Raw genomic sequence first — 26,136 nt, 5'->3', positions numbered from 1 at the left:
GTGAATATTTGATCTGTTAACTGGTTGCATATGTCAGATGTATTGCATGACTCGGGCAGAGAAAAGCTGTTGCTATCAAACATTGTTCACAAACATAAGTGTATTGGTGAAGAGATAGATCAAATAAGCCAACTGATGGAAGGTTTGTGAAGAAATTTCATGCTCCCTTATAAAAGTATTTTTAGTATTTTTAAAATACAAAAATACAGTAGTTTATTTTGATACTTGGTGTGGCTGCTGTATTTTGTAGTTTATTTTGATACATTTAAAGTTAAGGTATTTGGTATTTTATTTTAAAATACATTTTGATGTATCTTTGCCCAGCCCTGCTCATCACATCATGTATTGTGCTTTCAGCCTGTAATAACATTTAACCTGCTGTTGGACTATGGCTTTACACAATGCTCAGTCCATGTAAACATGTAAATCAAAAGCCGTATTAGGTCAAGTGCATCTGTGAACTCGTGTTGTAGCTGGACATTAATGGTGTTGTAACAGAGGTATATAGTGACTGTCTATGGAAAATAATAAAAAATGCTCTGTGTTGGAATGCTCTCATTATGGACTTCCTGTCCCAGTGTGGGATCAGACAGTACTCTTACTCAGTATTTAGAGGCCACACACCCTATAGTTTAGCATCTTAAAATAGACACGTACAGGAGAGGAAGTTTGGGTGAGCGCACACTGTAGTGTGTGTCATTGCATTATGTAAACATTCTTACTGTGGCACTCTCATTTTCTTGTATATTCCAGCTCCAGTTAATGTGCCCCCACAATAATCTGAGTGTTGGCGAGCAGGAAGTGATGCTGTTACCTTAATGAAGGAGTCAGCCTGTTAAATAGCGCTTTCTCTAGACATACCATTAAATTCAGTCTTTAGCTTTAGCTATACACACTCTCAGTAAAGTACTCTCGTTCATTTACTCTTCTGCTTCTTGGACTTTGCATTCGGACTAAGAGAAGAGAAAGGTAAGGTTTTCATACCTACCCAATGCATTATTTTTAAGCAGAAACATTTAAAGAGATATTAAAACCTAATAAATTATATATGGATTTTTATTCTTCAGATTTTATATTTCAGAATGAAACCTGCCATATTGATTCTCTGTCTGCTGGGAGCAGCCTATGCTAATCCAGTGAGTACTACTGTGAATAAACTTTTAATGTTCTTCTGCCTTTCCATACATTTCAAAGAGTGACAATTCAACAATTTTTTTCTTGAATTATCACACAGATCTTGCATAAAATGGCTATGGAGGTGATTCAACATGCATCCAACTCTGTAAGTGACTCTCAGTTTATTTGAAAGAAACTTTGTCGTAACTTTTTAAAAATGTTTTAGGTAATGCTGTTCTTATAATCTTTTACATTCCGCAGTCGGAAAGCTCTTCAATATCTGAATCCTCCGACCAGAGTAATACCTCAGAACCTTCAGATGAGGTGCGCTTTCAGTCACCACTGATATATATATATATATATAAAATAAACTTAAATGTGTATCTAGAAGGAGGGACAACTGTATGTTTCCCTGTAAAAACAAAAAATGTGATCAGTAAGTCATGGTAAAATAAGTTTTCTTATCCCAAGAATATCCAACTATGTATGCACGTCAAATTTCTACCAGGAAAAAAAAGATTTATTTTGTACAGTATTAAGTATTTTTAATAGTCTTCACTAAAAATAATAATGTACAAACAAAACATACATGCATTATTTATTTATTTGCAGAAGTCTAAGGAAACTGTCTCCGACAGCAATGTAAGTGCAAAGACTATTATGTCAACAAATCTAATGAGAAAATATTTAAATATATTTCTGTTAAGAAAATAGGCTCACTTCACTTTCTCCGTTTTCTTGACAGAGCTCAGAATCAACTGAATCAGACTCTAATGAACCGGTATAACTAATAATTACTTTTCACATCTTTAGAAAATCACATCAATATGACTGCAAATGTCTTACTTAATGTTTGTTTGTTTATATATATGTACTACTATATGTAATACTGTATATACATTTTATTTTTTTCAAGATCTCTAGTGAAAGCCATTCTGTGGAAAGTCTGGTAAGTTACTTTGCCTTAATGCAACCTAAAACTCATGCTCTAAAGCGTATTGATTGCAGAGCAATTGATAACCTGTTTATACTCTCCCACGTTCTGCCATCTGTGCTTATCTAGATTGGAAAAAGTGAGACTGCACTTACATCAGATAACACTCAAAGCAGTAAAGAGAACGTTCGTAGGGTAAGGAATGTCCAATTTCATGCATCATACAACAAACACGTGTGGTTACACAGGAATAATGAACATCATAATGCATTCATACAGGGCTGGATTTACACCCTCAAATGGGTCCATAAGAACAACAATGCCATTGTGCAAGCGACCAGCCAGCCAGAAGAGAATGACATCAAATCCACTAGTGAAAGCAGTGAATCAAGTGAAAGCCAGGAAATGGTTGTTCTAAGCACAAAGGAAGAGGATAAGAGTGCGGACACAAGTGAAAGCACTGAAAACAGTTATATTGTTGACGGTACTGAGTACAGTACTAGCAATAGCAGCAGCAGCAGCAGTAGCAGTGAAAGCACCGAGTCCAAACACAGCGCAGTGGACAGCGAAAGTCGCTCAACTGAGTGCCAGCCAGGGGCTGACAGCCAAGAATGTGACAGCGAGGAAGACTTTCCTCAGGATATCGGTGATGATGGTGCAACGGACCCTTTCAATGGCATCCTAATGCCTGATGTCACTGAGCCCTAGCAGCAGTTTAAGACAATTTTATGGCTCAATGCTCTGATATCTGCAAGTGGAAATATTAAAATGGGAATTTTCTATTAAGGAAAATATTGAAAGGAGGGTATATAAGGAGATGTATATAATATTAATATAAACCATTAAATAAATGTTAATAATACTGTTTTTTAAGGTACCTCAGTCTGTTTTTAATTTAAAATTACACGTATTGTAGGCATAGTTTGATCTTTTTATTTTACACTTTCTTTTTTTAATATTTGCTTTTTATAATTGGCTATCTCTGGAGCTGAAGTTGTGTGCAGTATTTTTTATATAGATTTTGTAGTCATTTATTTATATTGTTGGTATTAAGCATTTTCAAATAAAGTAAAGTAAAGAAAGAGTCAAGCATTGCATGAGTCCTGTATTTCCCAGGAATTCTTAATGCTGGAAAGTTGCATATGCAAGCAGTATACATTCCTAAAATGAAAGGGTTGCCCTAATGCAATCCAAGAGTAATTACCAACTCCATTGCCTATAATTTTACAGATTTAGTTCATACCTTTGCACAAGCATGCCTAAACAATAAAAATGTGTTTAGAGAGCTGAAATGGCTGTTGTGTAACATCAAGCTATGAAAGAGCACTTTCAGCAATAAGCAATATTGCAACTATTAAGTGTGTGTGTTTGACTTATTCACAAGTAATATATCATGTCTGTCAAACGCATGTCATTGCTGTTTTGATACCACAAGATGGTGGCAAACTTTAAAGAACAGTGGTGGGGTTTCCCTAGGCAGAACATCATGAACTCACACAAACATTACATGCTGAGCGGGACTTTCTGCCGTTTCATGTGTGCTGCTTTTGGCAGCGGGATAAAGATTCCTTACGCTAAGAATGGGGGTTTAGACATTGTAAGTTTGTTAATTACTGTATAATTAAAATGACTGTTTTATGGTTCAGTCTTCAGATAACAGACTAAGCACCATTGGCTTTCATTGTCTAGACAATTGACACAGTGTGATCCAAGATAATGGCAGGCATTATCCATTATGACAAGGGGAGAAAAACTTTAAATAATGGGTTTTTTAGAGACTGCAATATATTTGCCAGATTCTCCAGTTTAAAAATACAATATAAAATTGTCAGATGCTATTTTCCTCCGAGTTTACAGTTATCTGTTCAGCTGTCACTATATTAAATAGTAGGCTACCATCAAATTAAACAATACTCATTTTGTATGTTCTCAATATGAATGCAGCACTCATTTCGCACCACATCAACGTCAAATTGTTTTGGGGTAAGAAAGCAACATTTAGGCTACAACCTGCAGTATAATCTGTGTGTTCTCTCGCTGAAGAAGCCGAGCAGTTGAAGGCACAGCTGGGAGCCACCGTGCAGGTGTGCCAGGAGCTTTTGGGACGGCTGGAGAAAGAGAAAAGCAAGACATCCATGACGGATCAGAGAACTCAAGCAAATGAGGTGTGTTTGGGGAAACTATCAGCATTCTACAACATCTGGATCACCTTTAAAACACTTTATTTTAAACAACTATATTTGACCTTGCTTTTTGTATCTTCATCAGACAAAAGATTCCCCTGAAGTTCCCCATCTAAATGTCATCCTCAGCAAGTTAGAAGATGAGAACGACCAGCTTAAAAAGAGAGTTGCATATGTAAGGCTCACATGATGGAACCGTTATTTGATCATCACCCACTGACATTTTTTTTTTTACCAGTTTCATTTGCAGAAAATGTCACTCAGTACCTTTTATGGAAAGACACAACAATGCATAATATTCTTGGAAAATGTCATGTCATTTTTGTCTGTTCACATCATAAATACATGCCTTTGTTCCATCTCAGGTGGAAAGTTTAAACTCAAAGTGGCAGAAGTACGACTCCAGTAGAGAAGAGTACGTGAGGGGTTTGTGTCAGAAGTTGAAAGAGTCAAACGGTCTGGCATGCGCAGGTCCGACCCTGACCCAAACTCCGGCTGCGGGCAACGTGGCTTTGTTCCAGCAGGAGATTGCGCGGCTCAACGGCCTCCTGCAGGACAAGATGATGGAGTGCGAGAGACTCAGCAGAGAGAGGGATGACAGTAAAAGGATAGACCAGGAGCGCATTCAGATGCTTGAGCAGCAGGTCTTTATCATTATTTTGAATTCCTCTTAAACAGGAAGTCATTGTATGTTTGTCACAACAAAGGTGAGAAGTAGTTTTGCTTGGTGTGCTGCCCAAAAACCTTCCTTGTTCTCCTGTAGGTTTTGGCCTATATTGAGGACTTCAAATCGGAGAGGGCAGACCGAGAAAGGGCTCAGGGTAAAATCCTGGACCTTCAAGATGAAGTTGGGCGACTTCAACTGCAAATACGCACACAGGCAAGTCTCATAAAAAAATCCTTATTTAAATAATTAAATTATTGAAAAGATAATTTGCCCTTTTTTATGGCAAGGCAAGGTTAGTTTAGGTTGTAAAATACCATGTGGTGCAACTCCCCAAAAACCGAATGATATTTACAAATTCAAGATACTTGGAAAAAAGAGTTCTATATTATATAATTTTTTTTTTAATAATTAAAAAAACTAAAAAAAAGTTTTGTCATTTTATTTACTACAAAATACCCTGACCAGCATGATATATGAAAAAAGTATCTCAAAAAATATATTAATATTAAATAATATTAAATAGTTATTAAATATATATATATATATATATATATACACACACACACACATACAATTATTTTAACATTATTATGGATTGTTTTAAGTCACGATGAAACTGAAGTAGCAACAGATCTTTTCTTCAGTTTCTTGATGTACATTTGAGAGCAGTGGATTAACAAAGAAAATGGGCGTTGCATTGAAAAATGAATTTGAGCGTGCAGTCGAACATGGATGGGCAGGGTTTAAGTGGACTAAATTATTAGAGAAGTCTGCCATGACAACATTTTGATTACAACATAATGGGGTCAAAAATAAAATAAAGAAAAATACATGGATGATTTGTGACACAATAACATACTTACAAAATAGATTTTCATTAAATGCTGGAATTTTTTCCCCCTTTCTCTCACACTGTAAGAAGTGACAATCCACATTTCTACATGATGTAACCCATAAAAAGTAGTCTTGGTGGTATAATTTAATGTATTTTGGCAGATTCAGCTATATCAAATTAGATTTTTGACTTAAAACCAGTGCATTTACGATTTTTAGGTCACCACTTGTTTTCAGTGCAACCCGACCAGCATGAGACTTTAAAATCCAATTCACTTTAAATAACACGCATTGTTTCTTCATCACTCAGAGCGTCCAAGAGGCCTCATCCTCACGGCGACTTCACATGGGCCTAAAAAAAGTTCCCCACCGACAGACGGACACTGCCGAACCCCGAAGAAACAGTCCCCCAGAAACAAGCTCAAAAAGGTCCATCAGTAACACGGCACCGCAGGGAGCCGCTGAACTGCAGTGCCCTCGCTGTCTCACCACGTACGACGACGAGCACGCGACCGAATACCTAAACCACTGGGACGAGTGTGCCAAGCTGTGAGTCTCTCACCTCACTGACTTTTCACAGGGCACAGAAAGCACTGAGGACAGAATCACTACAAGCTTGCAGACTATGGGATGTTTGACAGGGTGTTGATGAAGGCAGGGCCACGTTTAAACAGGATGGAGTCGAAGGAAGAGCTTTTTCGTTTTTTTATTTTAAGACTTGGCTTTTCGATTGTGGGCTTGGTTGATGTTTAGAAGGTCGCTTGTGGCATAGGACTCAAGATATGACTTTGGGTTGGTCATTCCCAGTTCAAAGGCTTACTCACATGGCTGTCATTGAACGCAGATGGTTTGGTTATGAAAAGTTATTCAATCTCAAGCACTTGTGGTTTATAAGTCACTGGGTTTTGTCACTTGTTTGGTATTATGGTTTTCAGCATAGTACATTTTGTCTAAGAGTTTCAATCAAATTTTGCTTAATACTGTATTGCAGATCTGTGTATAATTCAGATGGATCGTAAAATTGGTATCATATACCTCACCAATATGTATTCTCTTTATCAGCTGGTTTGCACTTTTTGCTATTTTAATTATTGCCAAATACAGATGATAAAAGTACATAGCCTTTTATATTTAATACATAAGCTTCTTTAGTATTAGACTGTTGAATATCATTCATACTCTTTTTGTGATGGTGCTATTTGTAAAGATTAATGTTATATTTTTATATTTCATTTTTTGTCTATTTGTAAGTGTATTGTTATTATTTGCCTTGGGCTTACATTTTAAATCAGAAATGTTCATTTGTACCAGAATATACAGAGCAGCACAGCGCACACTATTAATAATCTTTTGATAATCGACTTTTTGATTCATATATATATATATATACATACACACACACATATATATATATACACACACACACCTATATATATATATATATATATATATATATACACACATATATACATATATATATATATCTCAAACTTTAGTTTCCGATTTTAAATGTTAAAAGGCTCTGTCATATAACATGTCATTACATTCTCAGAATTTAAGTCACCTTTTGACTGTGAGGTACTTGCCATTCGAGCCCCCTCTGCAGTTGAAAACATTCTAGTTTTAAGTAAGAAAGGAAGTTCCCTACATCCTGGTAAATTGAGACGTGAAATTTGCACGTCTCAGATGCGGTCTATGACAAAATGGCCTCCTATTGCTGCACATTTGAACACTTTAACGGGGTTTTAAGGCACTAACAGCTAAAATATTGACAATAAGAAAATATCACAGAGATGCCAAACTAAGACAGAGAAACGTGATAACTATAGGAGGATTTATTTTTATAATAAAATATTTGCTTAAGGACCCATTTTGAAACGGTGTAATCTTGTTCGTGTCTGTGAGTGCTTGTACAGTCAAAGATAATTTTTAGTGAGATATGGGAAACCAGACACTGAGAGAGTTGTGATAATGCTGGCAAAAGCATGAGGCATAGTGTGTCTTAAAGCATTAAACTCAAGTCCCACGGGATTTGGAAGTGTGTGTATGTGTGTGTATGTGCACAAGTAGTGGAAAGCCCCTTCCCAAGCACAACTGAATGGACAGGCTATAACTGCAGCAAATTCTCAGCTGTCCCAAGGCCTGGAAGTGAATAGAAGAAGAGAAGCAGGCGACTGTCTGGTGGAGGGATATAGCGAGACTGGCTATTTAAAGGGGAGGAGGCTATGGGACCAAACAAGGCTAGTGTCTGTAACTGAAACTAGATGCATTGTGTGTCTGTGTTGTACAAACACTAATATCACAGAATCGAAATTCCTAATGTTAAACATTATTTACACATTTTGTGCCAAGCTAAACTGCTGCTATAGTTTCTAGAGGCCAATAACACATTATCCAAGCCATTATGAAAACGTGTGACAATTTAAATATAGTCACCATTGGTGACAGTCTGGAAAAACCTTGTGTGCGTTCATATGTGGTTTTGTGAGATAGCAGGTCATGAATTTAGTTCATTTCATGGAGGGCTGTAGGGTGGATGTATTTTTTTGTAGGCCAAAAGCTACAAATGAGTTAGCATTTTAGCACCACTGGTTCTACCATTCTGAAGTCGATGAGTTTTACAGTAGATTAAATGCTTGAAATAAGGTATGTCGTTAACCAGCACAATATTTTTTTACACTTAATTTATGACAAAATACCTCAGTAATACCTCTTTGCGATTTATTTTTACCTCTCTTGAACAAGGTGTTTGCAAACAAGTGTCTAAATGGGACTACAGAGGTTGTAGGGGAAGCGGTCATATGGCGTTGCTAAAAAGAACATTATATTGTGTATTTGGTGTAATGCAATGTGTTTATGCGGTTTAAGGTAAAAAAAACACATTATTTTCCATAAAATGTACATTATTGTTTTTCCTCTATGTCCCACCTTTCTGAAACGCGTAGATTTTTACAAAGCTCATCGTTCTGAAAAAGCGAGGTGTGCTCTGATTGGCCAGCTATTCAGTGCGTTGTGATTGGCCGAATACCTCAAGCGTGTGACGGAAATGTTACGCCCCTTAACACACTGTGATGCCGTCTCCCAGCAGGACGAGACAAAACCAATAAAACCCATTACAAACGAGGCATTTGTTGCATCCAGTGGGGACATAATTACTGATCATAATGACTAATAATGTATTTTTATGCGTTGCGTATCGCGCCGCGTAAACATAAAACCATGTCTGCATTTGTGATCGGAGAAACAGCAAACAACAAGCCTACTCTACACTGCTCAAAACTCGCGTTTGAATCATCAGTGGCAAATTATTTAAATATAAAAAAACATACTTACAGGCTGTGAGTCAGAAGCGCCGTGACTGCCCAACTTTATAGAAACAGCCTTTGTGCCACAAGACGCATTGTAGGCTACCGGTTCAGGAAACAGTCCTCATCCTCCATAAAATGCGCAGCACACATCTGAATATTTGGGTTGAACTGTTCTGGAACAGTGTTGTAAATAACCACTGATTTCTAGTTGTGTCCTCTTTTGGAAGGCCAAACAAAGTAGTTTCGCTTTCACAACGAAACACACAGCGACTCCACAACATGGCAGCGGTGGCAACAGCAAGAATAAAAGTTACGCCTTCTTTCTTTGCGTGAGCATTTGGGCAGCGTTATGCAAATCTTCCCACATTGTAACATAGACATGTGGGGGCGTGTTAGAACAAGCCGTTTTAGGTAGGCGTGGTTGACTCTTTTATAAAGAATATCTCTTTGGATTTGAGACTTTAGTCTTTGCAACTTTACAGATCTTCTTTATGCACCAAGAGCTTTTAACACTCCAAAGAGAAAGGAAAAATTGAAATCGCATCATATGACCCCCTTTAAGCGTCATGATAAACAGTTAAACTAAATTTTTTGTTTATAATCACACTTATGAAATCTATTGCAACTCTTATAAAATTATGAATTGAAAGAGTAGGCACTTAGTAGTGTAGTTCTATTATAGCCTACATTTAGCCTTCAAAATACTTAAAAGTTGTGTTAATTTGTGAACGAAGAACAAAACATGTAAGAATCTTAGACGTTTGTCGGTCACAGAGCTTATTTTCTGCAATAATCCAATGGAAAATCTATTGGGTTTTTGTTGAGCGAACCAGAGTGACAGTGAACTTTCAGGTTGGCCTACAAAAATAAGTCACCACTGCAGGACTCTATTACATCTATATATGTGACCCTGGACCACAAAACCAGTCTTAAGTAGCAATAGCCAAAAATACATTGTATGGGTCAAAATTATTGATATTTCTTTTATGCCAAAAATCATTAGGACATTAAGTAAAGATCATGTTCCATGAATATATTTTGTAAATGTCCTACTGTGAATATATCAAAACTTAATTTTTGATTAGTAATATGCATCGCTAAAGGCCCGTTCACACCAAGCACGATAACTATAAAGATAATGATAAAGATATAGTTCTAAAAATCGTTCTCAATATTAAAGAATAGCATAGTTCACACCACAACTATAACGATAACGATACAGAGGAATGATATCGTTGTGATCACTTTCAAAACGATTTTTTCCCAGCTGATGAACGATAAAACACTGACAGCCAATCAGAATCCATCCTGCTTTAATGAGCTCAAGAATGAAAGCGGCAGACGAGCGTGCGCTTAGAATAAACAGAAGATATCGTTCGCTGGTGTGGACGCTAATATCGTTATCTTTATAGTTATCGTTCTTGGTGTGAACGGGGCTTAAGAACTTCATTTGGACAACTTTAAAGGCAATTTTCTCAATATTTAGATCTTTTTGCACCCTCAGATTCCAGATTTTCAAATAGTTGTATCTCGGCCAAATATTGTCCTATCCCAACAAACCATACATCAATGGAAAGCTTATCTGTTCAGTTCAATTGCAAAAATGTACCCTTATGACTGGTTTTGTGGTCCAGTGTCACATATAATACTTCTAAAACGTGTAATTTGGCTCCTAAATATCTCCCTAGAAATTTTTTTTAATCAACACCTTTGTGTTATATCTGGGAAACTGGTCATAAGTACAGGCCCATATTCAGATTATACACAAGATCACGTCAGACATGTAAAAGAGCATCACAGTCCCCTGAGTCAATAAACCCTCGATGAGCTCAGACGCACGACCCTATCTAGCTGCCACGGGGGTAGGAGGGAAAACTCCAACAGGAGTTTCATGCTCTCTACTTCAGTCAAGTCACCACTCTCGAAATGACGTCGCTCAAGCACAAGCACACACTTTGGTAGATGCTCGTGGCCGTAGCGTGTCATTTTTCTACCTGCAGGAGTCATTTGTTGTGAAGTCAGAGAGAAGATTGTGTTGCTGTTAAGAACGTAACTGGAGATGCGAAAAGCTGAAGTGATGGATGTGTGGGCCCCGCTGTAGTTTTGTTCTTTTTTACGAAAACCTTTCCTTGGAGAAGTGAAAGGTAGGCTGGAAGGGATTCCCCACATACACACTTCATACACACCTACAATAATGTGAGACCCACACATCTACTGCAGAAAAGCACACACACACACACACCGCAATCTACCTTCAGAAAGTGGAAATAATTAGGTCACATGATCACATGACTTTTACAGTAAAACTATTCACAGAAAGACCAAATGTCACTTACACAATTAGCTCCACAACTGAGATTTAAAAATTCAGCACCAGCACAAGAAAAAAAATCCGAAGTAGCCTATCATGCATGGTGGAGCTTGTTTACCCATTATTATCCTTAACTTTACCCGCTGTGTTGTTCCGAGAGAAACGCCATGCCAAAACGGATAAATGTAGCCTTTAATCTTTTAAAGCAGGGAATTCCCGAGCATTGGCTAACTTCAACGCTTATTTGCAAGAGCAGCACCTTATTTAACAGATTGTTGTTGTTACCGACTATGCTAGAGTTATCATGGCCTGTTGTGTTATTTTTTTGATAAAAGCGATCAGCGCTTGGACAGAACGCTATTGTCAGTTCCAGTATGTGGATCGATGGGGGTTTTCCCTCTTGAGCTGTCTGAGTTTCTCCCCAGCTCTGGGCCATCCTCAATGAAAAGATCTTCACCAGTGATTACAAACTACACCATCTCATCTCCGATCTTTGATTTCTCTCTAATAAGCCCTGCTCTTACTTTCTTTATGATCCTGTTATTGTCTAAGTCCTGCTTTGGAAGACTGACTGTAGACGACTAGGCTCCACACATATTCCACAGTTGAACATTTGGATGTGTATGCTAAGTCAATTTATCTTGCACTCTACTGATAATATCCAAATGTCATATGGAAGACAAATTGTTTGCTGATTTTTAGTATGGGAGACAAGATTCTTTATTTATTTTATTTTATTTTTACGTACTGAAATATTATCTTGTGTAGTTGCACTTCAGTCAAAACAACTATTTTAAACTTCATGTTGAAAATACAAAGTGAATCTGGCCTCAACCAGAAATGTCGTACTAAAAAATATTTTACATAAATGAGGTAACTCCAGCATTGCATCATGGGTGACTAAAACTGAGCAGACTTACAAAAGCACTACCAGCAGATTCACAAAATCTCCCATTGTTCATTCTCCAATTTTCCAGGCAAACACGTGGTCAGTTTTCAATTATATAAATACATATATTTAATTAAGTGATTTATTTAGTTTACTATAACATTTAAAATTACTGCTCTAAAATATAAAATTGTTCTTACACTACTGGTTTTAAAATGCTTTTGTTTTTAAAGAAAATTTCACATTTATTTGATCAAAAGTACAATAAAAACAGCAATACTGTAAAATAACATTGTAGTTTAAAACAACTGTTTTCCAAATTTTTAAATTTAATTTATTTCTGTGATGGCAAAGCTAGATTTTCAGCATCATTAGTGTCACATGATGCTTCAGAAATCATTCTAATATGCTGATTTGCTGCTCAAGAAATATTTTATCATCATCACTGTTTAACATGACTTAACACATGTAGCTTGATATTTTTCTGAAAACTGTGATACTTTATGCTTGCCATTTAGAATCACATGACAGTGTAAAAATATGCTTAAATATGTTCTATCAATTATTGAAATTAGATCATCTCTTCCGGAACAAGACAAGCAACAGTTAATCTAACCTGTTATAGCTTTTTCTTTGTTACACGCTAAAAAGGAGGTAGGCGTTCCACCACAGCAAAGACGTTTTTTTGGCAGGAAGTGAAGAAAAAAAAAAAGCCCTACATAAAACAAAGTCTGATGATGACGGATAGGGACAAAAGTTCCCTTTCTGTGGGAGTCATAAGTTTAGAAATAGTCTGTCAAGTGGTTTCAAAGATTAAAAATATGCCCTCCCTCCTATTTTAAAACAGGATTCCAATACATTTTTTGAAGAATGAGGTAATCTCACTTTTTGTTGCAATTTGGAAGTGAAAAAGCCACAATCATGTACATACCTCGAAATTCTATCACCTTTTACACAAAGCTAAATCTAAATAAATAAAATATTGTTTTTATTATTTGAAAAATGACTCATATTCAAATTTTTTAATTTCTCAAAAGGATTATTTCAGTCTTCTAAAAAAAGGGGTCACCAAAATGCATCAGACAAAGTTTGGCTCAAATTAACCATATTGTGCCTAAATTCCCAAAATAAGATGAGGAGTCAGACAGGGCAAGCAGACCTTAAAATTATTGAGAGGAAGGCAAAGGAAAAAAAAGAAACTCTGGAGGGCAGCCTTTCTGAAAAAAATAATCTATCTAAAATAGTCTAATGAAAACAGGGATATAAAAGAAAATTATTAGTTTAAGGGAATATCACAAGCCCTATTTTTTCTTTCGAAATAATGTGAACCGAAGAAATATGCACGAAAACAAAAGGAACATTTAGAAAGTCTATTTTGATTTTTATGTTAACTTAAAAATCTAAAGTAGTTTTTGCCTGCTGCCAGTTTTATCAACTTGACAAGCTGAAATTATTACAAACCCAATTCCAAAAAAGTTGGGACACTGTACAAATTGTGAGTAAAAAAGGAATGGAATAATTTACAAATCTCATAAACTTATATTTTATTCACAATAGAATATAGATAACATATCAAATGTTGAAAGTGAGACATTTTGAAATGTCATGCCAAATATTGGCTCATTTTGGATTTCATGAGAGCTACACATTCCAAAAAAGGTGGGACAGATTGCATTCTGTTTTTATTCACAATTTGTACAGTGTCCCAACTCTTTTGGAATCGGGTTTGTAAAAAATATGAACCTAAATATCACCTTTATCTCATTATGCATTCAGTAGGGCACGCTTACTTGAAATAAGTAGCATCAAATGATAAACGAAATACTTTTATTTGACGGTTTCTACTTTCAACTAGCACTTACCTCGGAGCAGCAACAATAATACTGCATAATCTGCTTCCAATGATGCTCACTGTTTGGATTGGAAAGAATGGTTTCACTGACTTGTACCTGCCACACCCTGGTAATAAAGTCACAGGGAAAAAAAACAAGCAAAATAAACCTGACTTCACCTCACATTTTGAGCAAATTTTCGAGAATGTTTGCATAACTGTTATTACTATCATCACTGTTATGATTGCTGAAGTAATCAGATGCAGTCAGTGTAAAACTGTAAACACCGAGTGAAAAAGGTTGTGGTGTTTCACATGCATCCGTTCTTACCAGAATGATGGGGACGGACCCGTTTGCAAGGTGCCAAGTCATGCAAATTAGGGGTGTTAGGTTACTCCTTTCATGTTGATCTGCAGTCGGTGTTGTATTTCCCCTTGATTGGATAAGGTTAGGAATTTTATAAGTGTTATGAGATGGAGCCAAATGGAAAAGAAAAAAAAACTGACACATAGAAATGTCCTGCCACTCTACTGTGCATTCCATCTTTCAAAAAGAAAGACAAGATTTTAATATTACTTAACAATATGTTAAAAAGTAGCCAGTCCGGCTTCAGTGTTAATACAATATACACTCTATAACAGATTGATAGTGTGAGTATTGTTCTTTTTGATTCAATTCTGAAAGTATTCTGATACAAGCTTGGTAACAAGTTGGAAAAAGAGGGGGAAAAAAAAAGGTAACTTGGTTACACTGAACATTTTTAAATGAAAAACCGACATGAACATTGTCAAGTATTAGCCGTTGACGTGAAGCTGACCAGTCCGATTCTCTTGACAAACGAGTTGTGAGGAAGTGCAGTGCTAGGTGCAAAGCCACAGCTGATCTGAATAAAGGGATCTCTTTTCATATTCATCTTTTTTTTTCTTGAAGCATGTCTTTTGCAGTGCCTTCATCCTAATGTACATAAAGCCAGAGAAAACCCAGAGCATGGCACAGACCTAAGGGAAACGGTCCACTCACTGACAAAAAGCACATACGCTTTTTAAAAGAAGAAAAGGAAACCAAAATAATAGTGATAAACTTATAGAGTAGCATTTTGTGGTTGTTTTTTGACTTTCCTCTTTTTTTTTCTTCTCTCCAGTAGTACTGCAGGAATACAAGCCCGTTTTGTGTTCTTTGAGGAACCCACAGCAACAAGGACAAGGCAAGGCGGCATGGATAATGTAGACCGGAGGAGCAGGTGAAGCATAGCAGCACTGGGGTCAGCAGTCAGTCTGTAGAAACATGGGAAAGAGAGAAGAAACCGGAGGAACGCTTATCGATTCCTGCCATTGTCTTTTGAAAGGAAGACCCATTAGTGGGCAGCAAACGTGGCCTTCTTCAAGCTAAAATTGGACCAATTGATGGACAACCTCTGCCTTGTCTGTCGCGCGGAGTCCAAGCAGAACCTGCAAAAAGGGTGAAAAATGTATTTGTTGGGGAACAAAAGGTCATGGATGCCAGAGAAAAACATTACCAATATCAAACGGTACCTTTTGAAATATTCCACCTCACGTTCGGTCTCGTCCATGTCTACACTGTCCAAATCAATGTCTTTGGGCAGAAATACATCATCTGTTGGACAACAAGAGAGTTCTGACTTGATTTTCCATTCAAAAGTGGACACATCTTTTTATCCTTTATCTTCAGACAATTTGGCAATTCACAACACTCACCTATTGAGTTATTCATCTTGTCTGCTTTTTTCTTCTTATTCTTCTTGGCTTTGCTTTTGGGCTGAGGGGACTCGTTGTTTGGGACTTTGGCGTTCTGCTGAGGAGGGTCTAAAGCTGAAGATTCAATAACAGGAGAGTTCCTCTCGTCTCTCCCTCCATTCTGTGGCTTTTTCCCATTTGTCCTCTCGTCCCTCTTGATCTCGGTCACTGATTCGTCTGAAGCTTTCTGCTTGGCTTTGGCGTCAGTTTGAGGGATGGCTGCGTTGCCGGCTTTGGGAGGCTCTGGAGCTTTGGAGGTCTCAGCTGGCCTCTTTGTGGCCTCACCGTTGGGTTTAGAGCCATTTGCTGGCTGTTTGGGTTTGACCTTGGTATGGGAGGACTCTGGGTGGGAGGAGGTGCCATTCTGGAGGGCAGGAGACTCTGAAGGTCTCTCTTTGCAAATCTTTGGGCTTGGTTGTTGCAATGGGCCATTCTTCCCACCAGTGGGGGATTCAGGTTCTAGACGAGGCTCCTTAGGACTGAGACGGATGAGATTGTGCAGTAGCTGTGTTTTGCCGTTCTGCATGTTCTTTTCTAAAACGCTCTGTGCTGTCTGCTGAAGAGGTTTAGGGTTGTTGGTTATAGGAACGAGAGAAGGATTTTCAGACTTGGTTAACTCCTTGACTTTATTGTCTTTCTTTTTCTTCTTAGATGCCCGCAACTGCTGCATTTCCTGCAGACGGAGCAGCTCCTGCTTCAGTGCCGCCGCCTCCTCCTCCTGCTGCCGCCTCCTCTGTTCCTTCAGAAGTTGCTGTTGTACTTCCAGTTCCTGAGCCTCTGCCTCTAGACGGGCTTTCTCCTCCAGCTGCACCCAAACAAAATCCGAGACAGTTAATTCCATGACACCCTAAATAACAGTTTGATTCCATGACTAGTGTTTTTTTTTTTTAAATAACAAATATCATGCATTACTCATTCATATATATTCTTAAGCTTTTTGGGTCAGCATGACATTTTACAAACTGAACTAATCTTGCTTTGTAATATAAAGGTCAAATTATTTGACATTTCATGTCAAAAACTTGCTTCCAAAGTTTTTCCAAATATTAATAAGCACTGTTGAAATTTTGTTAAAAAAATTATATACATACACACACACACATATATATAAATGTGTGTGTGAGACCCTGGAGCACAAAACCAGTCTTAAGTCACTGGGGTATATTTGTAGCAACAGCCAAAAAAAACATTGTACAAAATTATCGATTCTTTTTTTATTATTAGGATATTAAATAAAGATCATGTTCCATGAAGATATTTTGTAAATTTCCTGCTGTCAATTTATTAACTTAAAGGGGTCATATGATGTTGCTAAAAATAACATTATTTTGTGTATTTGGTGTAATGAAATAAGGTTTAAGGTTCAAAAAACACATTATTTTCCACATACTGTACATTATTGTTTCTTCTCTATGCCCTGCCTTTATGAAACGCGTCGATTTTTACAAAGCTCATCGGTCTGAAAAGAGAGGTGTACTCTGATTGGCCAGCTATCCAGTGCATTGTGATTGGCCGAATACCTCAAGCGTGTGACGGAAATGTTACGTCCCTTACCATACTGTGATGCCCCTTCCGGCCGGAGCGACGAGACAAAAACATTTAAACCCATTACAAACGAGGCATTTGTTGCATCCAGTGGGTACATAATTACTGATTATAATTAGTTATACTGTCTTTTTATGCGTTGCGTTGCATCGTGCCGCGTAAACATAAAACCATGTCTGCATTTGTGATCGGCGAAATAACAAACAACTACACTGCTCAAAACTCGCGTTTGAATCGTCAGAGGCAAATTCTTTACATATAAAAAAAATTTACTTACAGTCTGTAAATCAGAACAGCCGGTATTGTAGTTTACTCTACCAGGATCAGGAAACAGTCCTCCATAACAGATGTCGGTAACAACCCAAGTAATCCATCCATACAAAGAAAAGAAAACAAATAAGTTCAGAAATTAAGTTCTGTGTAATAAAATAGAATGACCCAGGGATAAAGTATTGAACACACTTACTGAAATGTATTTAATACTTCGTACAAAAGCTTTTGTTGGTAATGACAGCTTCAAGACGCCTCCTGTATGGAGAAACTAGTGGCATGCATTGCTCAGGTGTGATTTGGCCTTCAAATCTTGAAGGTTCTGTGGGCCTCTTCTATGAACTCTGATTTGTAGTTCTTTCCATAGATTTTCTATTGGATTCAATCAGGTGATTGGCTGGGGCATTCTAGCAGCTTTACTTTCTTTCTCTGAAACCAATTGAGAGTTTCCTTGTGTTTGGGTGAAATGTCCACCCTTGTTTGATCTTCATCATCCTGGTAGATGGCAGCAGATTTTTTATCAAGAATGTCTCAGTACATTTTTCCATTCACCCTTCCTTCAATTATATTAATTTTGCCAGTGCTACACCATGATGTTTTTGGAGTGATGTGCAGTGCCATTTGACCTCCAAACATGGTGTGTATTATGGCATCCAAAGAGTTTAATTTTGGTCTCATCCGACCGGACTATATTCTCCCAGTATTTCACAGGCTTGTCTAAATGTTGAGCAGCAAACTTTAAACAAGCTTCAAGCAATGGAGTCTTGCATGTTGAGCGTGTATACAGGACACGGCGGTTGAGTGCATTACTTATTGTTTTCTTTGAAACAATTGTACATGCTAATTCCAGGTCTTTCTGAAGCCCTCTACAAGTGGTCCTTGGCTCTTAGACAGCTCTTCTGATCATTCTTTTCACTCCTTTGTCAGAAATCTTGTGAGGAGCACTTGGTCGTGGCCGGTTATGGAAAAATAATGTTCTTTCCACTTCCAGGTTATGGCCCCTACAGTGCTCACTGGAACATTCAGGAGTATAGAAATCCTCTAACCAATGCCATCAGTATGTTTTGCAAAAATAAGGTTGCGAAGGTCTTGAGAAAGCTCTTTGCTTTTACCCATCAAGAAATGTTTCTAGTGTGGCACGTTGGTAATGAGACACCTTTTTATAGGCCATCAGTTGGGACTGAACCAGCTAATATTAATTTCCACTGACTAGGGGCAGGATTGCTTTCTAATTACTGATAGATTTCAGCTGGTGTCTTGGCTTTCCAGGCCTTTTTGCACCTCCCTTTCTTCATGTGTTCAATACTTTTTCCCTGTGTCATTCCACTATTTCTGAACTTATTTGTTTTCTTTGTATGTATGGATTATTTGGGTTGTTACCGATATATGAACATTCCATGTCAACAGCACCTTTAGAAATATATTTACTGAGAAAAATGGTGACGTGTTCAATATTTATTTTACCCGCTGTGTGTGTGTGTGTGTGTGTGTGTGTGTGTGTGTATGTATATATATACATATATAATTTCTTTAAGAAATAAAAATAAAACCTTATGCAAAACTACTTAAGGTTTCCTTTTCTAAAACTATATTATCATATATAATGAAGTAAAAAATATATATATATATAAAGACATTTGTATTGCATTTTAATATAGTTTTATGATGATTAGATTTACACAAAAGAGCATAATTCCTGATAACAAAATGAGTTTACCTTCTTCTGTTTGTGACGGGCACGTTTGGCTGCTTTGGAGCTACTGGCTGGTTTGTTGTCTGCGCTGTTGATGAACTGTAACAGGTCCTCTACCTTGCGATGATCCTTCACCCCATCCCGCTCCAGCAGCAAATCATCTTTTTTAGGCTGTTCCTCCTTCCGTTTGGTCAGCCTGAGTCGCAACTTCTCCCGCATCTCTGCATAGTTCCTACTGGTGGGTGCGGCAGGGGGCTACGCAGCGCAAACAACATAAGCCTGATTAGCTTATTTATTCATGACACTTTCAAAAATAAACGGTTAACATGAACTGCTTCCACAAATATTTCTTTAATGGTTTGATTTACATAAGCAGTGGAGCATGCAAAACTGATATGGTGCAGGAAATAAGCACATGCACTGATCCATCAATGACACTGTGGGAACAGCACACACTGATTGGAAACTTTGATACCTCAAAATGCCTGACTATAATTGAACGTGAGGGAAGAAAAGTGTCAGCTTGTAGAGATTTTACTATACCGGTAGATATACAGTTACATGGATTACATCTGTGGGCAAGACTGCTTTGTGTTAATGGTAAAGTGATAGGAAAAAGTATTTTCCATCATTACCAATTCTCACAAATAACAATAAGCCTGTCAATGTTATTGATGATAACCAATAAATGACAAGTCAATTTACTGCTTTACTATTTTCTCTAAATAAACACTAGTAAATAAATAAAACACTAAAAACCAAATTGTATAGTTTTAAATGAAATTAAAAGATAACTTGAAGTGAGTGTTAAATGATTGCAATGGTAAATTACATTTGACATATTCAATATCAATAGATACTGAAAGATTTATTTATTTATTTTTTTTAAATCACCTGCCAACCAAAATGTTAATAACTTATGTCAGATTGAACTGAGATTTACCTTTTATTTAATTTCAAGTATATTATTATTATTATTATTTAAAGGATGTGCTTTTCCAAAAAATAGCCATGGCCTCTTGATAATTTAATACACAACATTTTTTGTATCTATCATATTGAGTTAAATTCCTTTTATGTGAGTCATATAATATATTTATTAACTTATACAAAGATGTAAAACTTTGGTCACACTGCCCTATTGTAAAACAGTAAGACTTTTAATTGAGCAGTTAGGTGAAAGCCAAGTGAGAGTGTTTCCATACCCCTCCATGACCGAAGAATTCACAGTAGCAGCAGTCACAGTACTTTCCTTCTTTCTGATTGGTGGAGGTGGAGGTGGAGGAGCTGTGCTCCGAGCTGCTGTCCTCATCTTGGCTCTCCTCTCCTTCATATGGCTGGTGCTCGTAGCCTCCATTCCCTTCACAGCGATGACCCTCACAGTCTGGATCACTGACAAAAACATCCTGACTGAGTAAATGGACTCAATTCCAGAACATATTCTGGTGATTTTATTATAAACTTTAAGCTTGACTTGGTATTGAACAGAGCAGCTTGTCTATGTGTTTTAAATGCTGGCACAGCAAGAAGATCACACAGAGAACTTATAAATGATATAGATGGGGGACTGACCTGCATACGCTATTTGGACCACTGACTAAAACATCGACCGGGGCAGCTTGCTGCTCACCAGATGACAAGCACGGACCCTGATGGACATCCATGAAGCCTGGAGTCCGAGTTACAGTCTTTGGGAAGCACTGGGTGCCTATACTGGGTAGGTGTGTGTGGGGGGAAGAAGGATGTGAGGTTCCGTTGAGAGGGGGGAGAGATGTGAGACTAGTGGGACTATTCCTAGGAGCAACAGGAGTGGGATGTCTATGGTCCTCTTTACCTAAATTATGGAAAACTTCATCTAAAAACAAAGGAAAAAATGAGAAAAAATAAGCACAGGAAATTGAAAATTCAAATCTAAACACTCAAAATGGGTCATTTAGAAATGTGGAAGTGATTATTACTCGACTGGACAGTGGTGGCGGTACTGGAGATGGAGGAGGTGGCAGAGGAAGTTGCCATCACCACTTCACTCGCCTCCATGAAGGCATCTTGGTAGTTGAAGAGACACTTTTTCTTTGCGCCGTTCTTCTTCTCTTTGCCATCCGGGGCAGGGTGGGGATTGACATTGGGGTCAAAACTGGAGGAGAGAAGGGGTACGTCGGGAAGGGGAGGGCCCAGCATGTCACCTTTGATAAGGAGAAGAGTTTCAGGGTCAGAGAGATACTGAAAACAATAAAAGCCACAGGACACAATCTGTTTGGTCCTTTAGTGACTATTTAAAAGTGTATAAAATACGCATTATGTGTGAACAAGTAGTTGTTTCTGCAGTGACGTCACCTACTTTTGGACAGAGATGGCTTGTCTGAGGTGTGGTGCTAGAAAATTGTGTTTTGACTCATTCACAAATTTTGATCTCTTTCCAACAGTTTCTCACCACCAGCCCTGCGGTCTCGGGGAAACCCATTAATTATGGTCCAGAGAGAGCACGAACAACAGCTTAATGAGTATAAACATAACACGCCTCTTCTGTGGATGGCATTTTGCTAATGATGGCCAGGTGACTAAACGTCTGTGGTTGTTAATATTACTTTGGTCAAAAACAGCTCAGCCAAACAGAATTTTGAATAAATTGAGAGGATGGACTCTGAATTTGAGACTACATACAATACAAACAATGTTTTATTTAAGCTTATTTCTCAGTTATTTTAGTCAAGTATCTAAAGACAAATCCTGATCCTGTATGCACATTCTGCTTTTCCAAATGATTTGATCTGACACTTAATTTCCTTTAAAGCCACACGTAACTGGCCAGGTCCGAAGCCCTTATTTTAGCACACTGCATGACTGACAGGTGAGTAGGTAGTTCTTTGTGGTTGTCTGGGACACACTAGCGCTTGAACTACAAATGTGATCTAGTCGAATGCTGCTTTCTAAAACACTCCTAAAAATAAATGTTCCAAACATCGTTGCAAGAATACCATAAAAGAACCATTAATTTTTGGTTCCTCAAATAACCTTTTAATTAATAGCTCTTAAAAGAACCATTTTTCCTTAGTGTAAATAAAATTAAAAACATTTTAAGAACCTTTTTTTCATTTTAAAGACGCTTTGAGCAGTGGAAGGGTTCAATGGATGTTAAAGGTTCTTTCATAGATGCTAATTTTTAAAGTCGGCAACCAAAATTCCAGTCAGATGTACTTCCGACTGGATGTACAAATTTTCAGTTGGATGTACAACACAGTGGAGAAGAAAATTATCTATTGTGACGTGCATCCAAATGAAATAGCTTCCTGAGTGAGAAAAAAAAATTGTAGGATGAGGCATGATTTTGTCCTTCAGAAATGGATAATATTGTTGTTGTTTGCTAATTGCGGTGATCTCATGTGAGTGACATGTGAAGGGAAGTTAATGATTTTAAATTAAGGATTAAAAGGGCAATAAAAAAAACACCTGAATAACTCTTAGTCACAACTCCCCACATTAAAACTTCAAAATACATTTTACTCAAAATGGAAGTGCAGTTTTATCTGCTTTGAAGTGTTCAAAACATCTTTAAAATGATTGGGCAACTGACCAGGTAGGGGCTCCTGGAGCAGCACAGAGGGGTTCCAGTTCTTCATCATGTGCGTGTCCCAGAGGTTCTCTAGTTTGAGCGAGGGACATGGTAAAGAGCCGTTCCAGTCCCCTGCTGTGTTGAAGCAGCTCTGATAGACGTGCTCCGGTAGGGTGGGGTTAAACACTTGCTGCTTTCCGCCTGTGTGACTGGACGTAGGGGTGGGAGGGAGAGTCTAGAGAAGATGATGTGAAGAGAGTAGGGATCATTATATGAAAAATGCATTTAGAAATGTAATTTTAAAATTATTTACAATAAGGCTACTAAAAATCGAATGGGAAACTTATGGTGACATTGCAGCATTGCTTGATAAGCAACAGTCAATGATGTGGAAAGGGACATGCACAGTAAGAAGTGAAATTTTGCACCTGTGCCTTTTTTATGATTATGATTTTTGGTACAAGTCACCCCCCTTGTGGCTGGAAAAACAGTGAATTCACCCCCACCACTTTCAAAAGGAAGGCTGAGAGTTTCCTGTGCATTTTTGTGCACGTGAGTGCTTCTAACCTTGCTGTGTGTGAGCGGAGGGGAGGAGTAGAGAGTGGGCAGCAGTGGTCTGGGCAGGTGGGAGAGGTTGTGTAAGGGTAGATGGCCATGGATGTGGGGGTAGAGGTGGAGGGCGGGGTGGGCTGCCGTCTTCTCTGAGAAGAACTGGTGACCCCCTGCATGCAGCCTGCTGGTAGGCAGACAGGTGGAGTTCAGGCCGGAGGTGCTACCGTCCCCGTTTCCCTGATTGCACACATGACACTCGCACGGATGTTGTACCTGATCCACCTAAAAAGGAACCAAATATTTATTTTTCGCCAGAGGCCATATTTGCTACTCAACTTTAACTTCATATATATGTGTAACAGCTCATGTGGATTAAGCGTTGTTATAGTTTTAAAAGGCATAATTGCATTTTGACACCATTTTGTACCCTACCATAAAAATAAGCTACTTAAAAACAGCAATGCTGAATAGAGGTTGAATAATTATGATATGGGTGTATTCCAAAAAAATCCTACAACTCAAAAATATTACATTATATATTTACATTATCACCTTTAATATGCCACAAAACTGTTATATTGATTCTGAAAAGCTTAAATTATTAGTCTCTGGGGGTATCTATCTAAACACCCACACAAACACAATATTTTAATATAAATTTAAAATAGAGTAGAATGTGTTTAATTGTTTAACTCTACTTTGAAATAAATTTAAAATGTATATTAAAATATTATCTGTAAATATTTACTTTTTATTAACCAGATCGAGAGAATAACACTTAATACTAGCCTTTAGAAAGCAGAATGTAAAAACTGAAAAATGATTACACTGAACATAATTAATATTTTGAAAGCACACCTTAACTTTGCAACCCCTAAATATACATTCTGTATTTTTTTCTTTGCAACCCCTTGGTGGTCTTTGATTGTAAAAGCCTGAACCCTTAAGTCATCTATTTGTTTTGTTAAATTGTGCTATTATTGTGATAGCTAATCTATACTGTAGCTGTTGTTCAATATATATTCTTAAGTTCTTATATATATATATATATACATATATATATATATATATATATAAAGTCCCAGTAACATCTTTTCTTCAGCTCTACCCGTGTATGAGGGTATGACGGAGGCGGACAGTCATGTTTCCCTCTAGAGAGTGACTTCTTCTGGCCTGGAGACTCCCCAGCACTCTCCCTCTCCTCCTCATCACCTTCAGAGGAACTGCTACTGCTGCTGCTCCCCCGTGAAGACTAGGAGAATGAGAGAGGAGAGCTTGTTACAAACTTACTTTTTAAATTCAAATGTCAAATTTTTCCAGTTGACAAATATTTATTGTATACTGTAGGCGGCAACAGCACTGTCAGATGATCAGCTGCCACCTACTTTATCTTTAAGGGTTAAGCTCTCTTCTCCTCCACTGAGCTGAGTGTGAATGCCATTAAGGCTGGCCACCACCGCGGAGTCTTCGTACCCACTCAGAGGGTAGATGGCCGACAATGGAGGCACTTCATCATCGCTGGGGCAGAGAAAGGAAAGTAAAAGAAACCTAATGACTCGGCCGTTGGAGTTGTGATGTAATAAAAACTGATGACACTATTATTGTAAAACAGAAACTGAGTGAGCTCAGCAGAAAAGTACATTATGAAGTCATGAATACAGTAATGACTATAATAATTGGAACTTTCCTGATCTGACCTTTATCTGATTTTACAATACTGTCCACAGGAGCCCTATTGCCAGTACTACACAATACAAAAAACATTTCCAAGCCTACATTTCAGCATTATCCACGTAAAAACCGTTGACAGCTCATAAAATGATTATAAAATGCAGCCATAAAGCAAGCAGAAAGGGAACAACAAACTTTTTGCCATACCTGCAAATGACTGCATTTATATACACTACAGCAGGGGTTTTCAACCTGTGGGGTGCCAGCCCTGTCAAGGGGGGCGCGAGCATCAGTTAATTCAGAGACGTTCCCTTGAGAATTTATGAATATGAGTTAAAGGGGTCATATGATGCTGCTAAAAAGAACATTATTTTGTGTATTTGGTGTAATGAGATGTGTTTATGCGGTTTAAGGTTAAAAAAACACATTATTTTCCACATACTGTATATTATTGTTTCTCCTCTATGCCCCACTCGGTCTGAAAAAGCAAGGTGTGCTGTGATTGACCAGCTATTCAGTGCGTTGTGATTGGCCGAATACCTCAAGCTTGAGACGGAAATGTTACGCCCCTCACCATACTGTGATGATGCCCTGTCAGGCCGGAGCGAGGATTCAAAAACATGAAAACCCATTATAAACGAGGCATTCGTTGCATCCAGTGGGGACATAATTATGGATTATAATATTGTATAATTGTATAATACTGTCGTTTTACACGTTGCGTTGCATCGCGCCACGTAAACATAAAATCATGTCTGCATTTGTGATGGGAGAAATGACAAACAACAAGCCCTACTCTACACTGCCCAAAAAACTCGCTTTAAATATATAAAAACTCTTTAAATATAAAAAAACGTACTTACAGTCTGTGAATCAGAACAGCCGGCATTGTAGTCTACTCTTCCAGGATCAGGAAACAGTCCTCCATAAAATGTGCCACACACATCTGAATATCTGGGTATATATTGGAATATTTCTAGTCGTGTCCATTTTTGGAAGGCCAAACAAAGTAGTTTCGCTTTCACAA

General features: G+C 37.8%; 3 protein-coding genes across 4 annotated transcripts in view; 2 read left to right on the top strand and 1 right to left on the bottom strand.

The window, feature by feature from the left end:
• Positions 1–897: 897 nt before the first annotated feature.
• LOC107550759 (dentin sialophosphoprotein-like) lies at positions 898–2,861 on the top strand. Its single transcript, XM_016232133.1, has 9 exons — positions 898–969; positions 1,082–1,136; positions 1,235–1,282; positions 1,378–1,440; positions 1,729–1,758; positions 1,862–1,897; positions 2,033–2,065; positions 2,180–2,245; positions 2,330–2,861. The coding sequence occupies exons 2-9, from the start codon at positions 1,083–1,085 to the stop codon at positions 2,756–2,758; spliced, it is 759 nt and encodes a 252-aa protein (XP_016087619.1). The 5' UTR covers positions 898–969; position 1,082; the 3' UTR covers positions 2,759–2,861.
• Positions 2,862–4,077: 1,216 nt separating this feature from the next.
• Positions 4,078–6,842, top strand: LOC107551986 (TNFAIP3-interacting protein 2-like; the record flags this gene model as incomplete). The annotated part of the gene is made up of 5 exons (XM_016233795.1): positions 4,078–4,215; positions 4,319–4,408; positions 4,599–4,877; positions 4,997–5,113; positions 6,045–6,842. Coding segments are annotated over 5 exons (867 nt in total), but the record flags the coding sequence as incomplete, so codon positions are not given.
• Positions 6,843–14,627: 7,785 nt separating this feature from the next.
• Positions 14,628–26,136, bottom strand: part of fam193a (family with sequence similarity 193 member A) — a 26,712-nt gene continuing 15,203 nt past the window's right edge. For both annotated transcript variants that reach the window (XM_016232104.1, XM_016232112.1), the window contains 11 exons: positions 24,824–24,956; positions 24,547–24,690; positions 23,454–23,720; positions 22,908–23,121; positions 21,295–21,519; positions 20,909–21,191; positions 20,542–20,728; positions 19,361–19,591; positions 15,790–16,633; positions 15,607–15,688; positions 14,628–15,522 (listed from right to left, as the gene is read on the bottom strand). In XM_016232104.1, the coding sequence (XP_016087590.1) occupies positions 15,429–15,522; positions 15,607–15,688; positions 15,790–16,633; positions 19,361–19,591; positions 20,542–20,728; positions 20,909–21,191; positions 21,295–21,519; positions 22,908–23,121; positions 23,454–23,720; positions 24,547–24,690; positions 24,824–24,956 (2,704 nt within the window). In that variant the 3' untranslated portion in view covers positions 14,628–15,428. The remainder of the gene's footprint in view (positions 15,523–15,606; positions 15,689–15,789; positions 16,634–19,360; positions 19,592–20,541; positions 20,729–20,908; positions 21,192–21,294; positions 21,520–22,907; positions 23,122–23,453; positions 23,721–24,546; positions 24,691–24,823; positions 24,957–26,136) is intronic.

This window comes from Sinocyclocheilus grahami, unplaced genomic scaffold (assembly GCF_001515645.1).
Source record: "Sinocyclocheilus grahami isolate Dianchi unplaced genomic scaffold, SAMN03320097.WGS_v1.1 scaffold17.1, whole genome shotgun sequence".
Taxonomy (NCBI): domain Eukaryota; kingdom Metazoa; phylum Chordata; class Actinopteri; order Cypriniformes; family Cyprinidae; genus Sinocyclocheilus; species Sinocyclocheilus grahami.
This window is presented reverse-complemented; position numbering and strand designations above follow the sequence as displayed.